The sequence below is a fragment of the Martes martes genome (assembly GCF_963455335.1).
Source record: "Martes martes genome assembly, chromosome: 8".
Classification (NCBI taxonomy): Eukaryota; Metazoa; Chordata; class Mammalia; order Carnivora; family Mustelidae; genus Martes; species Martes martes.
Window position 1 is genome coordinate 85,573,926 of NC_137895.1, and position 24,870 is coordinate 85,598,795.

At 39.5% G+C, this 24,870-nt stretch overlaps 1 protein-coding gene across 10 annotated transcripts in view; it reads right to left on the reverse strand.

Moving 5' to 3' along the window:
* LIMA1 (LIM domain and actin binding 1) overlaps positions 1-24,870 on the reverse strand; it is an 89,825-nt gene that overhangs the window by 53,434 nt on the left and 11,521 nt on the right. For 7 of the 10 annotated variants that reach the window (XM_080811091.1, XM_080811089.1, XM_080811090.1 and 4 more), the window contains exon 2: positions 2,554-2,695. In XM_080811091.1, the coding sequence (XP_080667217.1) occupies positions 2,554-2,672 (119 nt within the window). In that variant the 5' untranslated portion in view covers positions 2,673-2,695. Of the gene's footprint in view, positions 1-2,553; positions 2,696-20,068; positions 20,128-24,870 lie in introns of all 10 variants that reach the window. The other 3 variants (XM_080811084.1, XM_080811092.1, XM_080811085.1) reach the window with 1 other exon arrangement.

Here is a 24,870-nt window from a genome sequence, read left to right on the forward strand (position 1 = left end):
CTGAATGTAAAGCTGACATGCTGCTCGATGGTTAAGGCTGAAATGTGCCTATGAAATTTCTTAGTGTTAGTCACCTACGTAACTGCTCCTTGTTACTGTGAGTGAGTGTGGGTATTTATCAAACTTCTTTCAGAATCTTAGGTTGCCAGACCCTGCTAAGTAAGACCAGAGCACTACCTGTATAAAATATTTGATAATGCCCCAGACTGCTGGATGGACTACTCTAGAAAAGAAGGAATTATTTCTGAAATAGCATCTTGCATTATTGTAACATGGACTCTGAATCTTTAAGGAAGGGGCCAGGGAAGCCATATAGCATGGATTTAAAAACATGTCCAAAAAAACCTTTGATAAATCTCCATTAAAAAGTACAGCCAGGGGCGCCTAGGTGGGTCAGTTGGTTAAGTGTTTGCCTTCTGCTCAGGTCATGACTTTGGGTGCTAGGATGGAGCCCCACGTCGGGCTCCCAGCTTGGCGGGGAGTCTGCTTCTCCCTCTCCCTCTGCCTTTCCCCCTGCTTGTGCTCTTTCTCGCTCCCTCTCAAATGAAGAAATAAAATCTTAAAAGCAAAAAAAAAAGAAGTACAGTCAAAGTCCCCTCCCTCCAAAAATGGGCCAGCCTTACAGGCTGGCTCCTAATGAAGACAATGTGGCAACAATAATCCTGTGTAACGGCTGAGGCTAGGTCATAAAAGGCCACACAACCCCTGACCCTCCCTCCCTCTACCTCTGGATGTTTGCCCTTGGAACCTAGCTAACTAAGCCAAGCAGCCACATGGAAAAGCCACGTGTAGGTATTCTGACCAGGGCTCTAGCTGAGATCCCAGTGGATTGCCAGCAGCAACAACCCGACTTGTGAGTGAGTGAACCTTTAGATGATTTTGGGCCCATCGTTGAGCCACCCTGGCCAATGCCAAGGGAAGCAGAGGCAAGTCCTACCCAAACTGGAGATTCACAAGCAAAATAAGTGTTCATATTTCAAGCCATTAAATTTGGGGGATTTTTTTCCTTATGTGACAACAGATAATTGGAACACCATATTATTAACAGGCACCCCATGTGAGAAGATGAAGGAAGTTAGGGGACTTCATCTACTACATAAATTATACTAACCTACACTGTTAATTTCCTTGAGGTCAGGGATTAAAACTTAAGAGCTTTCCATATCTCTATCTGAAATATCTTCATTGATTTTCTTGTTTTGATATGAACAATACATGTTTGTTATAAAATTATAGTAATACAAAATGCATAATGTGGAAGGTAAAAGGACCATGCAGTCTCCCTCCACCTTCACTCTACCTCAAGCAGCAACCAAGGTCAAGAGCTTGGAAGGGCAATGTTTTCCACAGAGCAAGTGCATGATGCATTTGTTACTGAAGAAAAGGTGACATTGTAGATTACAGAAACCTCCTATTGGTATTTAGCTGTATGCTAGATAGAGCTCCCAGAATCATTTTCTTCAAATCTTGACCATCTTTTTCCCCTTAAATGTATAAGAGCTTCCTATTAATTAACAAACTCTACTCATGAGGTAAACCTACCACCTGTCCTAAGCTCCTCCTCTGTTTCAGTAAAGTCAATGTGTTTGCCATCCCTGGAGTATTATTTACATATCCTATCCCTTCTACATCTGTTGGGTGCCTACTCTGTTCCAGTCACAGTGCTATACATTGTCATACACGTGCTAGGCATATAAAATCAGCAGGAAAGGGACCCTCATATCAAAGAACTCATGGCCCAAGCAGGGGAGGTCAGCAAACTTTTTGAGGATCAGATAATAAATATTCTAGACTTTGAGGCCACATGATCTCTGGTCTCTGCTGCAGCTTTGCTGCTGTAGCATGGAAGCAGCCATAGACAATGCACAAATGGATACGGCCATGTTCCAATAAACCTTTATTTACTAAAATGAGCAGCCAGCAGGCCAGTTTGGCCACAGAGTTTGCACTGTTCAGCAGAATGTTACGCAATGGGCAAATGTTTCTGTGATCTCCAATATGGTAGCCACCAACTACACCGGAATGTGGCTAGTACAGCTGATGAACTGAATTTTAGATATTATTCAAATTTAATTAATTTAAATTTAAATAGGTATATATTTAGTGGATATTATATTGGGTAATGCAGATACAGAGTATGCCTAACACTCCCTTCAACTAAATCAAAACTTGCCTCAGAACTCATCACAACTGGAAAACTTTCCTCACTAGCTTCTGCCCATGAGCATCACTTTCTCTCCCTACTCTGTTCCTGGTTCCTACTCCCATTCATTTTGGATTTGCTGACACTTTGCTTAAGAGCTATGTGTTTTATAATTACCTTGTGTGTTTGTAACTTTTTCTTTTCCCAACTAAAAGAAAAAAAAATCCAGGATAGAGAATGTGTCTCCTGATTATTATCATCCTTCTCCATAGCGCCTTGTATGATGCTTAAATTTCAGAATGTGTGCAATAAGGCCATTTTACACCATGTACTTCCTTTACTGATTTCCCTGACAGGTGGTAATGTTTGCTCAAGACAGATGGTCCTTTTGGACCAGGATCAGCACTTACTTGGAGAATATTTCTACAATAGCCGATGACTTGTTCTTGTTGACAAGGGAAAGTTCTTTGGCTGTTACCCTCAATGATACTGAAGTCCATTGCCGTCTATTAAACGGAGCTGATTCCATCTCGTCTACAGATACTGAAATACCTATGCAATAAAGAAAGTCAGAATATTAGACACAGAAGAGGATTCTCCAGCATCCAAGGACTGGCAGTAGTGAGCCTTGAAAGAATAAAAAGCCCTAGACCAGCAAAACCACACTCCTCTACTGGTTCTCTCAAAAACTATAACCTTGGTCAAATGATTCAATATCTGGGTTGCAGTTTCCTGTAAAATGAGAAGGTTAGACCAGATGATCTCTAAGGTCTCTTCCAGTTCCATCATTTTATGACTGACCTCACTGTGCAAACATCAGTTGGCCATCCCCTGAACTTAAGTCTGTTCCAAAGTCACATTTGGAGTGAAATATTTCACTCTTCTGAGTTACATCCCAGGGGAAATACAACTGGCATCTCTGTAGATTCAGGTCCAAATTAGGTTCTACCTACATCTAAGTTTCTTCTGGCTGCTCTCTCTCCCCAAACTCTGCGGCACTGACCACTTGGTTTGGAGAGAGAGCTGGGGACACCTCATGGTATCATATAAAGAGCAAGGGCTTTAAGTCAAGATAGATTTTACTTGAAATCATAACTTTTGTTCACCTGAACGAACTGTATAATCTTTTCAGTTTTAGTTTCTTCTGCTTAAAAAGGAGAATAATACCTACCATTACAGGTGTTTTGATATGGATTTAAGGAGATGATATGTTTTAAATACTAAGTACATTTTAATAGGATTAAGAACATTTTAAGTATAATATATTAGAATTGGCTTTTGTTAGAATTCTTATTATTTTTACATTTTAATCATCTTAACAACTGGGGGAAGTATAATGCACTTTATTTTTTTTTTAAAGATTTTTAAATTTATTCATTTGAGAGAGAGAGTATGAGCGGGGCGGGGTGGGGCAGAGGGAGAGAGAGAGAAGCAGACTCTGCTGAGCCGGGAGCCTGACGCAGGGCTCAATCCCAGGAACCTGGAATCATAACCTGGGCAAAGACAGACGCTTAACTGACTGAGCCACCCAGGCATCCCAGTATAATGCATTTTAAATTCAGAGGACAAAACCCCTATTCTAAAATTCTTTTCTAAAATCCCTTAGAGTCAAAGAATACATAAAGCCATGCTCCTGAAATCATCCAGTCTCTACCCATTAATCTAGGTTGTTTGGTTTTTGTCCCAGAAATTACCAAAGGAGTTTTTGCCCTAGTAATTACCAAAGGAGTTCCAACCTTTGTCCAGAAGAGGTAAGATTAGAAATGAGCCAATAGTTTCCTTATTTGAAGAGTGAAAACTACTACTCACCGGTCTCTTGACTACCACAAAACATAACTGATCTGACAGAATGCATGGTTCATCAGGTACTGCTTCTAACAACCTTGACAACAACGGAACACGGTGTGCTTGACCAAGCAGCTTGGGCTGCCATTTCACACTAAAAGTCCTGTGATGCGAACTAAGTAATCAGCCACCCTAAAAGTCCACACCACTTTCCCACCTGTAGTACTCGTTCTTCCAATTCAAGCATTGTCTGAAAATAATGCTATTTTTATTGTTTTTGTTTACTTGTTAGTCCCCATATTGGAAGGTAACATAGAAGCCTCTCATGATAAGGAAGTCTGACAGTAGAGACAGATGCATCTAAGTGGGAGTTTGGGCCATTCCTAAAACTTAGATTTCTCATCCATAACAAAAGTACTTCCTTCATAATACCCTTATGAGGAATAAATAAGATAAAGAAGAAAAGACCCTGACACAGAATAAGCCGTAAGTATTTGTTTTTAATAATATCTCTTTTCCTGGATAAAATAATCTTAATTTTACACATTTTTTAAAATTATTTTATTTATTTGAGAGAGAGAGGACATGAAAGCAGGGAGTGGGGCAGAGGGAGAAAATCTCAAGCAGACTCCATGCTGAGTCCAAAGCCCAATTCGGGGCTCAATCTCATGAGCCTGAGATCACGACCTGAGCCCAAATCAAAAGTCAGATAGATGCTCAACCAATTGAGCCACCCAGGGGTCCCTCTACATATGTTCTTTGAAGTAAACGTGAATGTACAAATAATATATATTTATTTGTCTACCTGCTTTCCAGTTTGTATCTGACTCACCATTGTCAGCCCTTATTCTAATGAGAGAAAGACACAAAAGCAACAAACAGTTCAGCTAAACTTAGTCATGTAAAACTACAATAATGACCCTTTGGGCCAAGTTTAGGAAATACTGAAAAACACTTTAAGACACTGCTTGGTACAACTGTGCTTCCAATGCAGATGTGGGTATAAATGGCAGTGCTTCTACAGCAATCAATTCTGGATCAAAGGAAAAAATATAAAAGATATGTTCTCAAATTTATTTATAAAAAGGCAAAATCATTATTTGAGGGACTGAGTATAGCTTAAAAAAAAAAGGAGTTTAAGTCCCAAGTCTAATTCCATGGTTTTGATTAATCTTGGCCAGAAATCCAAGAAAAGTTAGAATATCTATTTTGGTATATGGCTAGGCTAAGCATGCTTTATATTCAGGGAATGAGATAGCTCACACCCTGACCATACTTCCCTTTACAGAAGCAATACTGTTAATTTTTTAACAATGTGATTAGCACCCTACGAAACAGATAAAGGCAAGAATCAGAATATGATTTTTGATAGACTCTGGTATCAGGTTAATGAGTAACTAGCTACTTTCTATAAGGTAAAGGGAGATGGCCTGGCCCAAATAGAGTGTAAAATCTATTGACTGGGGGCGGGTTCCCTGCTCAGCAGGGAGTCTGCTTCTCTCTCTCTCTCTCTCAAATAATAAAATCTTTATAAAAAATCTGTTGGCTTGCTGACACGTACACAAATAATCATAGCACAAAGTTGAATGTGGTTAGAGGTAATGCAAGATCTAGGAGTAGGGGATCTGATTTTCTGGCTTGATGGAAGGGAAGGGAAGAGACATCAGATTGACTTGAGACTTACAGATGGATAGAATTTCATCAACTGAGGGCAGGAGGAGGAAAGTATATCCCAGGTAGAGAGAACAGCATTACACTGTCAGGGAGTTGAAATAGCATAGAACACTTCAAAGGAGTTGACTGTAGGAACATGGGTAGTTGAAGATAAGATAGGGAAATAATGGGGCCAGAATGGGAAAAGCCTTAGAAACCATGTTAAGGAGTTGGGGCCATATTCCAATGGTGGAAAGAACTAATCTGTGAGTGAGCAGAGATAAGGACTAGTCTTAACAGGCCACTCCCTAGCACAGGTGACCTTCATGGCAAATCAAAAAAATAATTTCCCTGAGCCCCACACCCACATCTATAAGATAAGAGTTTTAGGGTGGATCATGCAGAGTCTCTATGGTGGAACATAGCAACTTTCTGAAAAAGCAAGTAACATAATGGGAAACATGTTTTAAAAGCTGATTCTGGGAGCGCCTGGGTGGCTCAGTGGGTTAAGCCTCTGCCTTCATCTCAGGTCATGATCTCAGGGTCCTGGGATCGAGCCCCGCATCGGGCTCTCTGCTCATCGGGTGGCCTGCTTCCCCCCCCCCCCCGCCCCCGCCTGCCTCTCTGCCTACTTGGGATCTCTGTCTGTCAAATAAATAAATAAAATCTTAAAAAAAAATAAAATAAAAGCTGATTCTGCCGCAGTGTATAACTTGGTAAGAAGGAAAAAGACTGGAATCTAATTTACTTGTCAAAAAGATCCTAAAACTGGGGGTGCCTGGGTGGCTCAGTAGGTTAAGTGGCTGCCTTCAGCTCAGGTCATGATCCCAGAGTCCTGGGATCGAGTCCCACATTGGGCTCCCTGCTCAGCAGGGAGCCCGCTTCTCCGTCTCCCTCTGCCTGCTGCTCTGCCTACTTATGCTCTCTCTCTGTCAAATAAATAAATAAAATCTTAAAAAAAAATCCTAAAACTGTCAATGTAATCAAGGTTTACATTAGGATGGGGGGAATGGTAAGGTGGGAAAGAGAACTGACAATTCTTAGAATAAAATGGACTTAGGGGTAGAGAAGAAATCTACACCAGCGTCATTAAACTTGAATGATTAGATGTTGATGTCTTTTTTTTTTTCTTTAAAAAGATTTTATTTATTTATTTGACAGACAGAGATTACAAGTAGGCAGAGAGGCAAGCAGAGAGAGAGAGGAGGAAGCAGGCTTCCCACTGAGCAGAGAGCCCGATATGGGGCTGGATCCCAGGATCAGGACCTGAGCCGAAGGCAGAGGCTTTAACCCACTGAACCACCCAGGCACCCCTAGATGTTGATGTCTTAGTAGAGACAGTAAATATAGGAAGAAGTGGGAGAATGATGAGTTTTGCTTTACATGTGTTGAAATATATACATCCACACAAAAAAATCCTAGTGATACACTACAGGAAGCCAAAAATTCAAGGCTAAGATTACAAATCAGACTCTTGGGCGCCTGGGTGGCTCAATGGGTTAAGCCTCTGCCTTCGGCTCAGGTCCTGATCTCAGGTCCTGGGATCCAGTCCTGCATTGGGTTCTCTGCTCAGCAGGGAGCCTGCTTCCTTCTCTCTTCTCTCTGCCTGCCTCTCTGCCTGCTTGTGATCTCTGTCTGTCAAATAAATAAATAAGTAAAAAAATCTTAAAAAAAAAATCAGACTCTTGGAAAGAAATGAACAGATTACAACCTGTACTTATACAAAGTACATATCTCACTTAATTCTCTGAACCACTTTATAAGATTGGTTTTATTGTCTTATATATATGATGAAAAACTAAAATTCAGAGATATTAAATAACTTTACAATGATCTCTTAGTTATAAAGTAGCAGAGCTGGGATTCAAATCCATATTCTCTTTGATTTCCAAAGTCAATCTTCCTTCCACTACTAGTAATGAGAAATGATTAAAACCATCATTTTAGCTACAGTAGAAAATTGGGTAGCAAAATTTTTGAACCACCTAGCTGCAAACCCATACAAACTATCTCTAGGTAACAGTATAGTAGCACAGATCTTTTCAGAAAGATCAGCACCAGAGATAACAATTGGTTCTTTCAGTGAAACTTAGAGTTACGTTGGGCCTACCTGAAATACTCTCCATTGTCAGTATTTTTATTTTCGTGGGCTTGAATTAAAGGTGTGATAGCTCTCCTTATATACCCACACTCTCATAGATGGAAATCCCATTCTCAGACTTTAGAACAACTTTGTTAATTCTAGAAATCTTGTTAGGAGTGAGAGGGGTAAAAAGGGGGATGGTGGTGCCTGGGTGGTTCAGTCACTTAAGTGTCCAACTCTTGATTTCAGCTCAGGTCATGATCTTGGGGTTGTGAGATCCAGCCCAACACTGGATTTGTGCTGAGTGTGGAGCCTGTTTCAGATAAGATTCTCTCTATTCCACCCCTCTGTCCCTCCCCACCTTCCTTCCTTCTCTCAAATAAATAAATAAATAAATAAGAAAAGCATGTACTGGAAAGACCTATCTAGAAGGAGGTATTCAATTTGGGCTGCAAAATCTTTTAACATTTTTTTTTTTTTTCCAGAGGCCCATTTGACTTTAAGATCCAATCCATTGCATTACTACGTACTAACAATAAAAAGCACTATCACTTAGTGGACACTTACTAACTCATTTAATCCTTACTACAACCCTGGAGTTAGTGTTATTTCCAGTCAAAAAGAAACAAACAAAAACTGGTCCATTGAGGTTATGTTATTTGGCAGAGGTCCCATAGTTAATATATGGCTCAGGCAGAAGTCAGTGTTCAGACTCCAAAACCCAACCAAATGCATTCTACTGCCACTTCAACTGTGATGGAAGAATTGCTGGACTAGTTGTCAATTGTGTGCAAGAGTTAAAGGAAATGGGTATAACACAAATAACTAAGATTTTTAGCCTCAGAGATTGCAAAGACAGTGGTTTAACAAACAATAATGGGATAAAAGATAACTTTTCTAAGAAGGAAGATACCTTCAGTTTTAGATACATAGGACAGATTTTTTTTTTTTTTTTTTTTTTGCTGCTGCATTTATTTATTTATTTATTTATTTATTTATTTGCTTTTAAATACTTCTACTTTTTTTTTTTTAATTTTTTATTTATTTTCAGCGTAACAGTATTCATTGTTTTTTCACCACACCCAGTGCTCCATGCAATCTGTGCCCTCCCTAATACCCACCACCTGGTTCCCCCACCCTCCCACCCCGCCCCTTCAAAACCCTCAGGTTGTTTTTCAGAGTCCATAGTCTCTCATGGTTCACCTCCCCTTCCAATTTCCCTCAACTCCCTTCTCCTCTCCATCTACCCTTGTCCTCTATATTATTTGTCATGCTCCACCAATAAGTGAAACCATATGATACTTGACTTTCTCTGCTTGACTTATTTCACTCAACATAATCTCTTCCAGTCCTGTCCATGTTGCTACAAAAGTTGGGTATTCGTCCTTTCTGATGGAGGCATAATACTCCATAGTGTATATGGAATAGATCTTCCCTATGACCCTGCAATTGCACTGCTGGGTATTTACCCCAAAGATACAGATGTAGTGAAAAGAAGGGCCATCTGTACCCCAATGTTTATAGCAGCAATGGCCACGGTCGCCAAACTGTGGAAAGAACCAAGATGCCCTTCAACGGATGAATGGATAAGGAAGATGTGGTCCATAGGACAGATTTTAACATTAAGAGGGAACCTTAGAAATCAAGTAACCAAGTCCCCCTTTTTACAGCAAGAGAACTGAGACTCATAAAGGTCCAATAATTTTCCCCAATTCACCAATTAGTTAGTATGAGAGCCAGGGTTCTAATTCCCAGTTCAAAGTTCTTTTATCACACTTGGTAGCTTGAGGTAGGATAGCTAAATGTCCTATCAGCTGAGTGGTAGCCTGGAGATAAAAATCCCTTAAACAAAGGTTCTTTAAAGTTTAAGGGTTGGGCGATGACTCACTGGGAAATTTGGTCCCAGGTATCTGCTTCCTTGAGCTACTGCTGAGGGTGAGGCCTGCAGCTGCTCCAGGAAACCTACTTCATAATAAATTCATTTACAGACTTAACCTAACTAAGCAAATTGTCTTGCAGAATTCATGCTTGGAAGAAAGCAAATGAGCTGCCACTAATAAAATCCTGTTCTTATAAATCTAATCTCCTAATCTCATCATATCTTTCTCTCTCTCTCTCCCTCTCTGTCACCCCCTACTCCCAGGAGACAGTTAATTGTGCAAGAGGCATAGTTGCCTGAACACAGCCTCAAAAAAATTAGAACAAAGTACAAACTCACTTGTTAAAAGAAAATGTTATTTTTAGAAACATACTGTAGTGTTTCAAATTTTTTTTCTTTTCTTTTTAAATCAAAAATTCTTTGTGATTTAATGTTAGAGAGCAACTAAATTAAAAGAAAAAAACCAACCTAAAAGAACTTCAAGGTGCAAAGGGAAATTTTAAACAAAAGCACATGAAATATGTTCCCACATAATGTTTTTTCAGAATATAAACTACATTTCTTTTTCTTTCTCTTTCTCCTTCCTTCCTTCCTTCCTAAGTAGGCTCCACACCCTGCATGGAGCCCAATATGGGGTTTGAATTCATGACCCTAAAATCAAGACCTGAGTCAAGTGTCAGACGCTTAACCAACTAAGCCACCCAGACACCCCTACATTTATTTCTGAGGCCATATATACATATATATATATTTTTTAATTTTTAAAAAGATTTTATTTATTTATTTGACAGATAGAGATCACAAGTAGGCAGAGAGGCAGGCAGAGAGAGAGAGGGAGGAGGAAGCAGGCTTCCTGCTGAGCAGAGAGCCCAATGTGGGGCTCGATCCCAGGACCCTGGGATCATGACCTGAGCCGAAGGCAGAGGCTTTAACCCACTGAGCCACACAGGTGCCCCATAATATATTTTTTAAAAAGTTGTTGTTGTTTTTTTTTTTACAAAAACAGTGACTAAATTCACACACTTGGAAAAGTTTTTGACAGTTAGTAGTTCTTTTTAACTTAATTATAATTTTTACATATACACAAGTTGCAAAGATAGTACGAAAGTTCCCATGTAACGTTCACATAGCTTTATCTTATACTACCATAGCACAACTATCAAAATTAAGACTTTCCACTAAAGTCTTCTTTCTGTTCCAGGATCCTACACAACATTTAATGGTCATGTCTTAAGTCTATTCCAATCTCTATGACAGTTCCTCAGTTTTTCCTTGCCTTTCATGAGCAGGATACTTTTTGAAGAGTACTGGTTACGTATTATATAGAACGACCCTCAATTTTGGTTTCTTTGTTCCCCTGATAATAAGAAACTACACTCCTTGAACAAGTAGTTGATTCCAGAGCTGGGGCAGTGCAAATACCAGATGAGCCTGGGACATCTCGCAACACTCCACAAAAAAAAAGGGGGGGGGGTTTCCTTTTTTAAAATATGATGCTTTCTCAGACTAGATTGAAGCTATAGAATTTGGGGGAGAATACTACAGAGCTGATGTGCCTTCTTCCTCAGTGTATCCTGTCAGAAGGCACATGATGTTGGCATCTCGTTACTAGATCATTTGGTTAAGGTGCTGTCTGCCAGGTTTCACCATTGTAAAGTTACTATGCTTACCTTTAGAATTCACAAATATTTGGGGGGAGATGCTTTAATCCTATTCCTTCTTAAACGTTTACTCACTAATTTTAGCATTCATGGGCTGATTTGCCTTCAGCAATTATTATGATGTTTTAAAGGTGATTTTCTATTGCCCTCATTTCTTCTGCATTTATTAATTGGAATGCTTCTATATGGAAGAATTGTCCTTTCCCTCTTGTTTATTTATTCAATCATTTATTTATATTAGGATAGACCCATGGATATTTATTTTATTTCCTGAGTTATAACAATTCTTGGATTGTTTTATTCCCTGGCTAATTTTATTTTGTTGCTCAAATTGTTCCCAGCTTTGGTCACTTGGAGCGCTTTCAGCTTGGTTCTAGTGTCCACTCAACGTGCCACCACTTTTTTTTTAATGCACATTCTTACTTTTTAGCCCTATAAGATGTTCTAAACTCGTCTTCTATTTGCACGGCCCCAGCCCTGAAATCAACCACTTCTCCAAAGAGTCCTGATTCCTTTTATTGGAGAAACCAAATCTGGGCATTACATGTGCTCACTGGTACTGAGATGTCACTGCTTCTAGGCTGTCTTGGGGGACAGAAGCAGGAATATATGTATGTATATTAACTCACGTATATAACTCACATATATATTTTTATATTCATCTCTATATCTGTGTGTTGGTATGTATGTGTATATATATAGATACACACACACACACACATAATCTAGCATCACAAGATTCATTCTTGCATTCCTTTTATTTGTAACTTCTTTCTCTGAAAGGGAGAAGCCTAACTCCAAAGAATTTTGACATGAAAAAAGAATTTCCAAAATTATGCCATTACCAGTTTCTATTCCTTTGATGCACCATATATTTTTTTACTCCACCTCGAATGTTACCCCTTTCTCAATCTATTCATCTTTCAACACTCCAGGAAAGACTACCTCCTCAAAGAACTCTTTCCTGAAATGCCCTAGTCCTGTTCCCAATCAGTACAGGTCGGTCTCTTTATCTTACCGTAATTTTATAAATTCTACTTGTTAGAAAGATTCTTGAGATCAGGGGATAGGTCTCCTTTGCCTTTTGCCCTCTTGGCATCTAATACATTGCTTTCTAAATAGAAGGAACTTTATGCCTATTTTGAATGAAATTGCATGAAGGTTTAAAAAAAATTTTTTTAAGATTTTTTTTTTAAGATTTTATTTATTTGACAGAGAGAGAGAGAGATCACAAGCAGACAGAGAGGTAGGCAGAGAGAGAGAGGGGGGAGCAGGCTTCCCACTGAGCAGAGAGCCCGATGTGGGGCTCGATCATAGGACCCTGAGACCATGACCCGAGCCGAAGGCAGAGGCTTTAACCCACTGAGCCACCCAGGTGCCCCCATGAAGGTTTAAAATTTATCCAAAACACCAACAATACAACAGAATGAGTGCTTATTATGCAGTCTTAAGTCTAGTTGTTGAGAAAGTATGTATCATTTTTCAGAACTGTGAATTAGCAATTTTACCTTATTCAAACTTTGAGATAAACTCAAGGGAATGAAAAAAAATGGAACCAGTAAATAACTTCAAATACTGTACATAAAAGCCTCACTACTAGATTATTCAGCAACACTGTGTTAGGCAAGTCTAAGGAGCCTGTTAGAATTATCATTGCCACTGTTCTTGGAAGAGTTTTAGCCAGGTCTCTGTAGAAACATGTATCCAAGACAATAAGAAAATTGTAACTGGATGCCTGGGTGGCTCAGTTGGTTGGGCGACTGCTTTCGGCTCAGGTCATGATCCTAGAGTCCTGGGATTGAGTCCCACATCAGGCTCCAAGCTCCATGGGGAGTCTGTTTCTTCCTCTGACCTTCTCCCCCCCATGCTCTCTCTCACTCTCTCTCAAATAAATAAATAAATTTTTTAAAAAAATGTAACAATGACCAAATTCCCAGGGGTCAACAAGGATATAGATGTTTGTATCAAGACAAAATCACTTCAGTAACATCTTGTCTCTTCTTAAAATCTCCTTTTAAGGATATTTTGTTCTTAAAAAACACTATGATGCAGAGCCAGAGTAATGAAAAGGAGGTTGCGTAATTCTGAGAAGCAATTTTACTCCTGGAAACTGTTCACCAAAGAATCAGAGCCACTTTCACTGGGCGCTTACGAAATTCATCCTTAGTGATTCACACTTTACCACTCCAGAGAGAAGAAAAGAAAGCACACTTAGATATATCCCCTTTCCTTCCCTTCACCTATGTCTGGGAAAAAATAACTGTCAATGACAGTCTACCTGAGCTTCCAACCTTTCCCTTCTGTCTTTCCAAAACTTCCATTTCACCTCTACCTTGGACTTTGTCTCTATCTAAATCATGCTTTCTTTCTTTCTTTCTTTCTTTCTTTCTTTCTTTCTTTCTTTCTTTTAAGAGGTGGGGAAGGGGAGAAGAAGAGGGAGGGAGAGAGAATCTTAAGAAGGCTATACACCCAGCATGTGAGCCCAAGAGGGCAGGGCTCCATGTCACAACCCTGAGATCTTCCCCAGCCATATCAACAGTCAGATGCTTAACCTACTGAGCCACCCAGGCACTTTCATGCTCACATTTCTGACATGTGTGTTTGTGTACACACATCTGAAATTTGTATATGTATATAGATTAAATAAACAATCCTTTTTTCTCTTAAGGCATTTTTCTCCTCAATCTATCACCTCAACCTTGCTCCTACCTTCACAGCAAACCTTGGTTTCCAGATGTTCGTTGTTTCCTTTTCTTCATCTTCCATTCATCCCTCTGATCACTTAGGTATGGGTTCTACTTCTACCATCCTACTGATGTTCCTCTCCTAAAGACCTCCTGCTGTCAAACCCAAGGACTATGTCTCAGTTTTTATCATTCTCTGTTGCCATTTGAATTGATTAGTCCCTCATTTCTGAGACTGTATTTTCCCTTGTGGTTTTTTTTTTTTTTTTTTTTTTTTTTTTTTCTTAACTGGAACTCTCCTGTTTCCTTTCCTATCTTTCCAACCAATTTCAGTTTCACTCTCCCTCTGCTGCTCACCTCTATTCCTAGGCATTACTGAAGGGTCAGTTTCTCTCCTCTCTTGGGGTGAGCTTAGCCACTCTTGAGTCATCAAAGGTCACTTACACCAGATGATTTTCAAAGCTTTTTGACTTCCAGCCCTAGAATTTCTACTGCATGAAGAACAGCTTTATATGTCCCATAAATCAATAACATAACAGAGTCCAAATCACATGTGTCACCCTCTCTTACCTCTACTCCTCAAGTTAAGTTTATTTCACTACAAATAATTTTTCATCCAAGATGAGCTGGCATATACATTTTTGCTTTTATTAAATAAAATGAAGTATAGTATGCTATAACAAAAGAAAAGAAAGACTTACAAGCTCTTACTCTGCCTCTTTCTAATAGCGGAGACCACTGGCAATTTAGTCACCTCTAGTATCGCACCACCTACTTTAGCTCGTCAAAAGTTCTACAAAAAATTTCAAACATAGTGACATACAGAGGAGAGAAAAACGCAGAGAAGCTAAGAGTATAGAAAATTGAGTAGAATCTAGCTGTTGAAATCTCACACACCTTACTAGGTGTGTGATTGTGGGCAAGTTGTACTCTGTCTCAGTTTCCTCATCTGCAAACTGGGAATAAAAGAATGTACTCCACAGCTTTGTTTTGAGCATTAAAACAAGTTCCTATATGTCAAGTATGAACAACACTACCTAGCACCTAATAAATGCTCAAAATGTTTAATACTATTATTAATTAGTAAGCATTATTTTACATGCCTACCTTCTTTCACTTGTGGACTTTGCACAAACTTTTTCTCATATCTTTAGACAGGCTCAGCTTATCTTTCTTGATCCCTTGTCTTTCTTCAGACATATTCCCCACTGTCTAAAAATGCTTTAGACCCTCCCTGGCCTTACGCTACCAGTCCCAGCTAGAAATGACACTTCCTTCCAGATACCCTCCTTGAGCCCCAAGCCTAGGAGGTTCCTCTTAAGTCCCCAAAGTACAGATCTACTCCTGACACTGATTACACTGTATTTTTTTTTTAATCACACTGTATTTTACTCTCAGAACAGTGCCTGGCATATGGTGGGTACTCAAGTATTTGTAAAATAAAGGGAGGAATACCAGGTGTTTGAAATTGTTTGTTGGATTCAACTGTTTTTATAGGCTAATACTTTGGGGGAAAAAAGTGAAATAGTAGGCTGCATTTATTTATTCCAAGACAAATTATTTGAGATTATAATAAATCAGTGGATATAGCCATCAAAAAATTGTTTCTAGCACCCAACTCAGGTAGAATAATACTGAACCTTATCAATACAGATTGTTTTAGTTAATTCCCTCTGTTGCTATAATTCAGGTGTTTTCTTACAAATATTTATTTTCTATTATAGCTACTTGGCTTTCGAACCCTTAATTTAGTAGGTCACAACCTTGAGTAAGAATCACCTAGGGAGTTTGTTTTATTGTTTTTCAAGTATGATATTAATTTTATTCTATTTTCTGTATAACTTTAAGTACATAAAGGTGTATTTCCACAGGCCTCAGGAAATGGGTAGAAGTCACAGGACAATCTCTCGTCCCACCAAAAATGTTGCATATTTGGTAAGTGTCCTAGAGAGAAAAACTGTAATTTACCTTAGCAATGCTATGCAAGATTCTTCTTTTTTTTTTTTTTTAAGATTTTATTTATTTATTTGACAGAGAAAGAGAGAACACAAGCAGGGGGAACAGCAGGCAGAGTGAGAGGGAGAAGCAGACTCCCCATTGAGCAGGGAGCCTGATGCAGGGCTTGATCCCAGGACCCTGGGATCATGACCTGAGCCAAAAGCAAACTCTTAACTGACTGAGCCACCCAGGCATTCCTTATTCATTTATTTGACAGAGAAAGAGAGAACACAAGCAGGGAGAGTGCCAGGCAGAGGGAGAGGGAGAACCTGGCTCCCTGCTTGAGGCTCAATCCCAGGACCCTGAGATCATGACCTGAGTGGAAGGCAGATGCTTAACTGATTGAGCCACCCACGCACCCCACTATGCAAGATTCTTATATAAAACTTAAAACCAGGCTGCAATGAAGATTTTAGTCCTCTGTTCAGGTCCCTGGACAGAAATCAAAAGCAGTTGAGCATGATAGGGCAAAGGAGGTAGTGAAGATGGAGGATAGGCATGGGAGGAGGAAGGAATTCCAGAATCCTTGGAATGGTGTATTTTCTTTTTCTTTTCTTTTCTTTCTTTCTTTTTTTTTTTTCCTTGTTTAAGTCATCTCTGTAGGAAGGTGCTGGGCAGGGATCCCAGAGAAAGAAAAGGTCCAAGACTCCTTTCACTGGTCTGGGTGCAGGGCACTGTCACAGCACCCGATACAGGAGAATCTCCTCTCTCAGTTTCAGGCAGACCCAGGATGGAATGCAAAATAAAAGGAATGCTTATAAGGAAACAATTTTTCTTAGAATGCTAGATGGCCAGGCTTCAGCCTTTGGTCCAGTGGAACCCCTGGCTCACTTGTCTACAGTGTAAAGTCAGTTTGGCTAGAAGAACCAGCTAGAATCACACCAGCCTCTGCTACCTTAAAGCTCATTGTTAGAAAAAGATGGACTGGTGTGAATATTCTGATCCGCTGATTCCTGGGGATTGCTTGATTCTTCCCCAAACACTGTTTGTTGGTCAAATAACCCCCAAAGGCTGAAAGCCAAAACACACCAGTCTGGTGTAGTTTCCTTAAGAATGGACTGACTGGTATGGTTGAGCTGACAGGGAAAAGCTGTACCTTCCTGCGGAAGATCAGCTGTCCTGCTGTCCCGCCCTAAATTTCAGCCTGAGGTATATTTTAGTGAGGGCAGGTAGCTGTGCTTCTCAAAGCAGAGAAATATTTTAAGAGCAGAAAGGTAGAAGAAATCTAAAAAAGAACCATAACCATCTTTTTTTTTTTTTTTTTAGATTTTATTTGAGAGAATGAGAGATGGAGAGCATGAGAAGGGGGAGGGTCAGAGGGAGAAGTGGACTCCCCGCCAAGCAGGGAAACTGACGTAGGACTCGATCCCTGGACTCCAGGATCATGACCCCAGCCAAAGGCAATCGCTTAACCAACTGAGCCACCCAGGCACCCTAAAAAAGAACCACCTTTTTTTTTTTTTAAATTTATTTATTTCACAGAGACACAGCGAGAGAGGGAACACAGCAGAGGGAGTGGGGGAGGGAGAAGCAGGCTTCCTGCCAAGCAGGGAGCCTGATGTGGGGCTCGATCACAGGACCCTGGGATCATGACCTGAGCCGAAGGCAGCTGCTCAACAACTGAGCTACCCAGGTGCCCCCAAAAGGAACCATCTTGATACAGATTTATTCCATGGTATGAAGGAGAGGGCAAAGAACCCAGTGGCCCTTTGCTTATCCAGCAATTTCTGTCACTGTGATTACCAACTTCTGCCCATTTCAAAGGGTCTTAAACCTCTCAGGGACTGGGAATTCATTAAAGTCATCATCTCAGATTTGGCTCTGGCTGTCTCATAACCCAGGGAATTCTTGCTCGGGGAAATGTGGCAGCCCTCTGTTCTGTTGATGGAAAAGGCTTGACCCTTAACCCATGACCTGAACTTTGACATCCCTGCTGTTGATTACCTCCACAATGCCCACCACGTCACTAAACACCAAACTGAGTTTCTGACAGTTACCTACTATAATGGAGTTAATTTTGCCCTTGATTTGCAATGTCATATTAACACACTTGTGTATGTAAGCCACCTGTTTCATCTCTGTTTCATCAGTCACCAGGTTGGAAACATTCTTGATTTTCCACTCTCCAGGGAAGTTTGTTTTAAATACTGATTTCCAGGTCCCATCCCATAATTCTGACTCATTAGGTTTGGAGTAGGGCCTGGGAAGACCACATTTTAACAACAATCTTGAAGTGATTCTAGTGTCAGTGGTTTCCCTATCACATATTGGAAAACACTGAAATAAGAGGGTTTAAGACCCAGATGTATTCCAAGAAAAATAGAAAAACAGAAGCATAAAAGATTTTTATTTTGCTTACTTTCAAATATTGCCATTCAAGAGGCGCCTGGGTGGCTCAGTGGGTTGAGCATCTGATTCTTGATTTCAGCTCAAGCCGTGATCTCAGGGTTGTGAGATGGAGCCCTGCTCAGTGGGGAGTCTGCTTAAAGATTCTCTCCCTCTTCTCCCTCCACTCACATGTGTGTTCCCTCCCTCCCTCTCTCTCACAAAGAAATAAAATTTAAAGAAAAACAAAAACCAAAAACAAATGAAGCAAACAGAAAAGCTTGCCTGTCCAGCAGGCACAAAATTACTCTGTAGACTAATGACTTGTGATAACAAAATTGTGTTTTTTTCATTCTTTTTGTCTCTAGCTTGATTTATTGCTGAATTTAAAGCGCTGCTTAAGAAAAGTATGCACAATTTTTAAAATGTATCTGAGGAGAAATTCCAGTTTATTTTTACCTACCACATATGAGGGCAGCTAAATTTGAGATGTCAAAAGTTAAAGCAGGAAGCCAAAAGACTTGGGCTCTAATCTTTCATCTGCAACTAATTAGCAGTATCATCTGCTAAGAAGACATATCTCAGGGCCTCAATTTCCTCTGGTGTAAAATGAAGGGGTTAAAATAGCCTAGTATTTTTCTAATTGCAGGTCACAATTAGTGAGTTGTGAAATCAATTTTAACAGGTCGGAACCAAGATGTTTGTGCTAAAGAAAAAGAATAGAATGAAACACAAAATGTCAGGCTGCATCACACAGAGTTTGAGTATTCTTTTATAAAGCTTTTGTTTCAGTTATTTGTGTGTGTATAACTGGGTAAGAATGTAAAGTATTTCTTACTGTGGGATGTGGTTTAAAAAAATTATAGTTTGACAAGTGTTGGCGAGGATGTAGAGAAATTGAAACTCTCATAGACGCTGCTGACGAGAATGTAAAATGATGCAGTTGCTTTGGAAAATAGTTGGCAGCTCCTCAGAGGGTTAAACACATCATTATCACATGATCCTGCCACTCCACTCCTGGGGGGGGGTACACACACACAGAGAAGTGAAAAAAGAACACATGTCTACACAAAAAGTTGTACAAGACTGTGCACGATGCCATTATTCACAATAGCCCCAAGTGGAAACATTCCAAATGTTCATCAACTGATAAGCAGATAAACAAAATGTGGTCTAGCCATATAAAGGTATAAAATTTGGCCATGAAACGGAATGAAGTACTGATACATGCTTCAACATGGATGAACCTTGAGAAAATTGTGCCGAGTAAAAGAAGGTAGTCACCAAGATCTTATATCGTATGATTCCATTTATATGAAATGTCTAGAATGGGCATACCTATGGAAACAGAAAGGAGATCGTGGTTGCCTAGCCCTGGCGGGGGAGTTGAAGGGGATTGGCCTGACTGCTAAAGCATATGGAGTTTTTCTGGGAGGTGATGAAAGTGTCATAAAATTGACTGTGGTGATGGCTGCACAACTCTGCGAATATATCAAAAACCAGTAACCCGCACACCTTAAATAGGTAAATCGTATGGTATATATTTCAATAAAACTGTTATTTTAAAAATTATAGATTGAAAGCCACTAGACTAGATGATCAATGATCACTGAGGCCCCTGGGAATTCTCAGGGTGCGCCAACCCAGGGCTCACATCACCTATTTTCATATCCTGGTTATTTGGAGCCAGAGCAGTGCCATGGGAACACCTGCTGATTCCAGTCCGGAGTCCAGGGCTAACCAGATGCACGGCAACCTCTCTGTGCTACACTTTCCTACTGTGTAAAATGAGGCTGACACACCTAAGCTACAGGGTGGTTCTAAAAATAAAAGGAGAAAATAAAGGCAAGACAGTACCTGGCACATTGCTTGAGGTCAGAGCCAAATCTTGTCTGTCTTTTTGGATGCCTCTGTGTCTAAGAAACCAAATAAACATTATTCTAAAGGTTTAGTTAATAGATTATATATTTGGGCTTAGTTTAGTTTATATGTCATTTTAACAAGGCCTATGTCATAAGGCTCTGATTAAAATAACTCATAAACTTAACATAATCTTCAGCCGTTTGACTTTTTTTAGTGCTAAATTTACTCTAGTATTATCTAATGGAGGTAGTAATACTAGTTAAGGAATTAGTGGTCTCTTTAAAGCATTAAATTTTTATTTCATAATGACTAGGAAAATTACCTATCTCCTCTTAAATGTCTGTTTTAGACATGTGAGCAATTAGTTTTTGTAGCCTTTGCCCACAAGTCAAATTAAACAGGAATCACTTTTTTTTTAGTATAAATGTAACCAAATTGCAAAAAGGAAAACTCCAGATATAAATATGGGGACTTAATAAAGTTCTTGTCGCAATATAAAAGTGTTCAATCTTTGATTAAGTCAATGGGTTTCAAAAAGTATTTCAGCAGCCAAGGTGGAATTCCCAAGCATCCCTCAAATCTCCCAACACCACCAGCCTCCTTCATCCTCTCCTTTCCTTTGGGGAATCTCGCCTCCACAGTTCTCCACAAGCATCCCAAACTGGGGCTGCCCATTGTTCATTGCCTAACTTCCTTGTCAGAGTGATTGGTCAAGAAATGGGCCTGCTTAGCATAAACGATTATGTGTATGGTGAGTGCTGTGAAGTGTGTAAACCTGGCGATTCACAGACCTGTACCCCTGGGGATAAAAATACATCATATGTTTATTAAAAAAATAAAAAAATTTAACTAAAAAAACCCACGATTATGTGGCAACATACAATGTAAGAAACCAAAGTCTCTGCCTCCTCTTGTATACTCCTTTCCCCAGGACAATTTGACTTGTCAAAGGTAACTCTGTCACACTTTGTAGTATAAATTTTCTGATATTACCTATACGTGATAGTAATAGCAAACGCACAGCACAACAGGTCAGTCACTGTCCTAAGCATTCTACATATATTATTTTATTCTCACAACAACTCATGAGATCCTACAGTGATGTCTAGTTTACAAATGAGGAGACTGTGAGGCACAGAGATGTTAACACCAACGTATAAACACATACATTATTTAAAAAATTAGTGATTTTATGTTAATGTGCTATTCAGCAATTATTTATTTCCTCTTGGACATCTTTCCACACAGGAGAGGAGGACCTATAGGGAAGGCCACATAGATGGAGGAGGACATATAGATCTACCTGAGCCTTTCAGTACCAAATACTACCTCACTCTGCAATCTTCTATAACTTATGGTTATAATTTATAACCTGGTCCCTGTCAATGAATACACAGGTTGCTGTAAGTTCTTCATAATTAAGAACAAGACTGCAGTGAACATTTCTATTATTGTCTACTTGGAGGTGTGTGCATCTATGGTGTAAATTCCTGGGAGCAGCATTTCTAGTTTAAAAGGCCTATGCAGTAAAAAAATTTTAATATATATTCCCAAATTTACCTCCAAAAAAGTTGCATCAATTTATATATATATATATATATATATATATTTTTTTTTTAAGATTTTATTCATTTATTTGACAGACAGAGAACACAAGTAGGCAGAGAGGCAGGCAGAGAGAGAGGAGGAAGCAGGCTCCCTGCTGAGCAGAGAGCCCGATGCGGGGCTCGATCCCAGGACGCTAAGATCATGACCCGAGCTGAAGGCAGAGGCCTTAACCCACTGAGCCACCCAGGCGCCCCTATATATATATTTTTTTGCATCGATTTATATTTGAACCACTAGCTACATGAAAAAGACTATTTTCCACACTCTTGTGAATACTGAGCATGCTTAATCCTTTTTACTTTTTTCCAATCTGCTAGATGTGTGAAAAATGGTACATTATTGTTTTAATTTTCATTCCTTTAATTGTGGGGAACTTTGAACATATTTTCAAATGTGTGCTGGCCCCTGAATACATTTATTTTTCGAAACTACATTCACTTCTTAAACATCATTTATAAATTGTTTATCATCTCTACAAATTAACTACTTTTTAAAGTTGCACAAGGACTTTCTTAATATCATGTGTAACTCCTTGGACAATTCAAATTGCCTCTCACAGCAGCTGTCCTTTCCTGGTGTCTGATTCCTATCCAGATCTCATTAACATTCTTTCCCAACAGAAACGTTGCTTGACTATACAGATGAGATGGTTTCTGTAGAGTTCCCTTCTGTAGGGCACCCACCCCTTGACTGCTCAGTAATATTCCCACCAGTGCACAGTCCTTCGAGAAGCTTGACTGACACCAATAATCCAAGCATTAAGATCACTGTTCGGGGTTGTGCTTCAGCTGCTACCCTCAACTAGCCAATCTACTGCTTCTCAGTTGTGGGGGCCTAGGGGGTGGCTGGAGGGGGTGGTGATGGAGGGGTTGGGGAGGGTGCTATGAATATTTGATCATCTTTGGAATCTCAATCTCTCATGGGGAGTCCAAACACTTCTAATTTTTCTTAAAACAGTTCCCTACGATTCCAATGTAAAAAATAGCATTGGGAATTTAGATTTGGTTTAATCCCAGAGTTATTGGGCCTCAGCAAGGAGGCAGACACTGGCTCTAATCCCCCACTGTCTAGATGGACTGTGTCAAAATCAGGTAAAAAAACTGGGCCACCTTAGCATAAGCCTGAGGATTGGTTATTTGGCACTGGTCATACGCAAGGTAAGTCATTCCTTTTGACTTTACTCCCCTAGTCTTTATGATACCATGAAAAGACTATTATTCTCATCTTACAGAGAAAGAAACTGAGGCCCAGAAAGGTTAAATAACTTGCTCAAGATCACACAACTAATTAGATGGTATGACAGATGTCAATGTCTAATGACTTACTGCAAAAACACATGTTCCTGGTATTTGCGGGTGGTCTGGGCCAGGCTCATCCTAAGTGTCTTGAAACTAGATGAGCTAGTTCAAATGCCCCGGCCTGTTCCACATCAAACCCATTCTGCCCCTGGTTCTCTTCTGCTCAAGTCGACATCTTCAGTCTACCACTAACTTATTGGGTAACACTAGGAAAATTACTCTAAGCCTTAGTCCCACCATCTCTCAAATATTCCTTTAGCTCAGTGCTAAAATAAATGCTTAATAAAGTGATAGCGGTAGTGCTAGTAAAAACATCGAACACTGGGACACCTGGCTGCCTTCAGCTCAGGTCACGATCCCAGGGTCCTGGGATCAAGTCCCACATCAGGCTCCTTGCTCAGCAGGGAGCCTGCTTCTCCCTCTGCCTGCCACTCCCCCTGCTTATGCTTTCTCTCTCTCTCTCTGACAAAGTAAAAAAAAAAAGAAAAATCTTAAAAAAAAATAGAGAAAATTTATTGAACACTTATCATGTGTCAGGTACTATTTTAATTGTTTTGCATATATAAGTTTCTTAATCCTGGGGATGCCTGGGTGGCTCAGTGGGTTAAGCCTCTGCCTTCTGCTCAGGTCATGATTTCAGGGTTGGAGGGAGCCTGCACCCCACCCCAACTGCCTACTTGTGATCTCTGCCTGCCAAATAAATAAATAAATTCTTTAAAAAAAATAAGTTTCTTAATCCTCAGAGTAGCACACTTGAAATATTATTGTCCCACTTTATAGATGAAGAAACTGAGGCCCAGAAAGGTCAAATAAATGTTAACTTATTCATTTTTTAGGAGGCTGGGATGAAAATAAAATGACCTCTAGCACAGAGAATAAGCCAGAAATTCCATTCTAGTGTACACTATATTTCAGGCAACTTATTTTTGTTTAATCAGCAATAAGAAAAGAGGATCTCTACTGTCATCTCTGAGAAAGTGGCAATGATCACCGGGAGCACCAGATTTGCTTAAAACCTTGACACCATTTCTCTGTACCTACAAGTCTGAATCTCTCTCAAAATCTCTCCCTCTCACTGTGTAAGGACCAAATTATAGGTGTTCTCAATACCTCTGTGAAAACTCTAAATAGAAAATGATATATAACTATCCTACGTGGCTTCTATTACTTTATTACTTTATTCAGCAGTTTGAATATCTTATCTTCTTGTACTTTTGAAACCCAAATTAGCTTTTTACATAATTGTGGTAGCCTTCATGTATCTTATTTAGACAGGTAAAAGAGTAACCTCCAATTACAGCCTTTAAAAACTGACTTTGCTCTAAAATTTTTAGGTCACAAAGAGCTACCCAAGAAACTTCCTAATCTTTTTTTTCTTCTTTAAATTAAAAATTACCCAATATACTCCAAGTTTGATTCTACCTCTCAAATCTAATTTGTTATTTATTTGCTTGGTTCTTCTTCCTCCTCCCCCTCCCCAGTTGATAATTAACTTATTGTAAGGGCAAACATAATCCAGTGGATTGAGGGGTTTTTGTTTTTTTGTTTTTCCAGAATTATTCACACATAGTAAGAAAAATCTCTCAGTAAGTAGAAAAACAGATAATTATATCAGTGACTTCATATTTAAAGTGAAGAGAAGAGAAAGGCATAGTTAACTGGAAAAAGAATGTGGAAATTTATAATCAACTAAGACTGTTACAGAAAGCATAGTTTTACTCTGAATAGCCTGTTTCTCCTTCAACCTTTGCACCATTCCATGCTTTTAAAATCAGATGAATCATGTATCAGTGCCTGGTACAGTGTAGAAGCTCAATAAAAATCTGTCATATGAATAAAAAACAGTTTTATGTTAGTTCTCAGTTGCCACATATCTCAACAAAGGTCCAC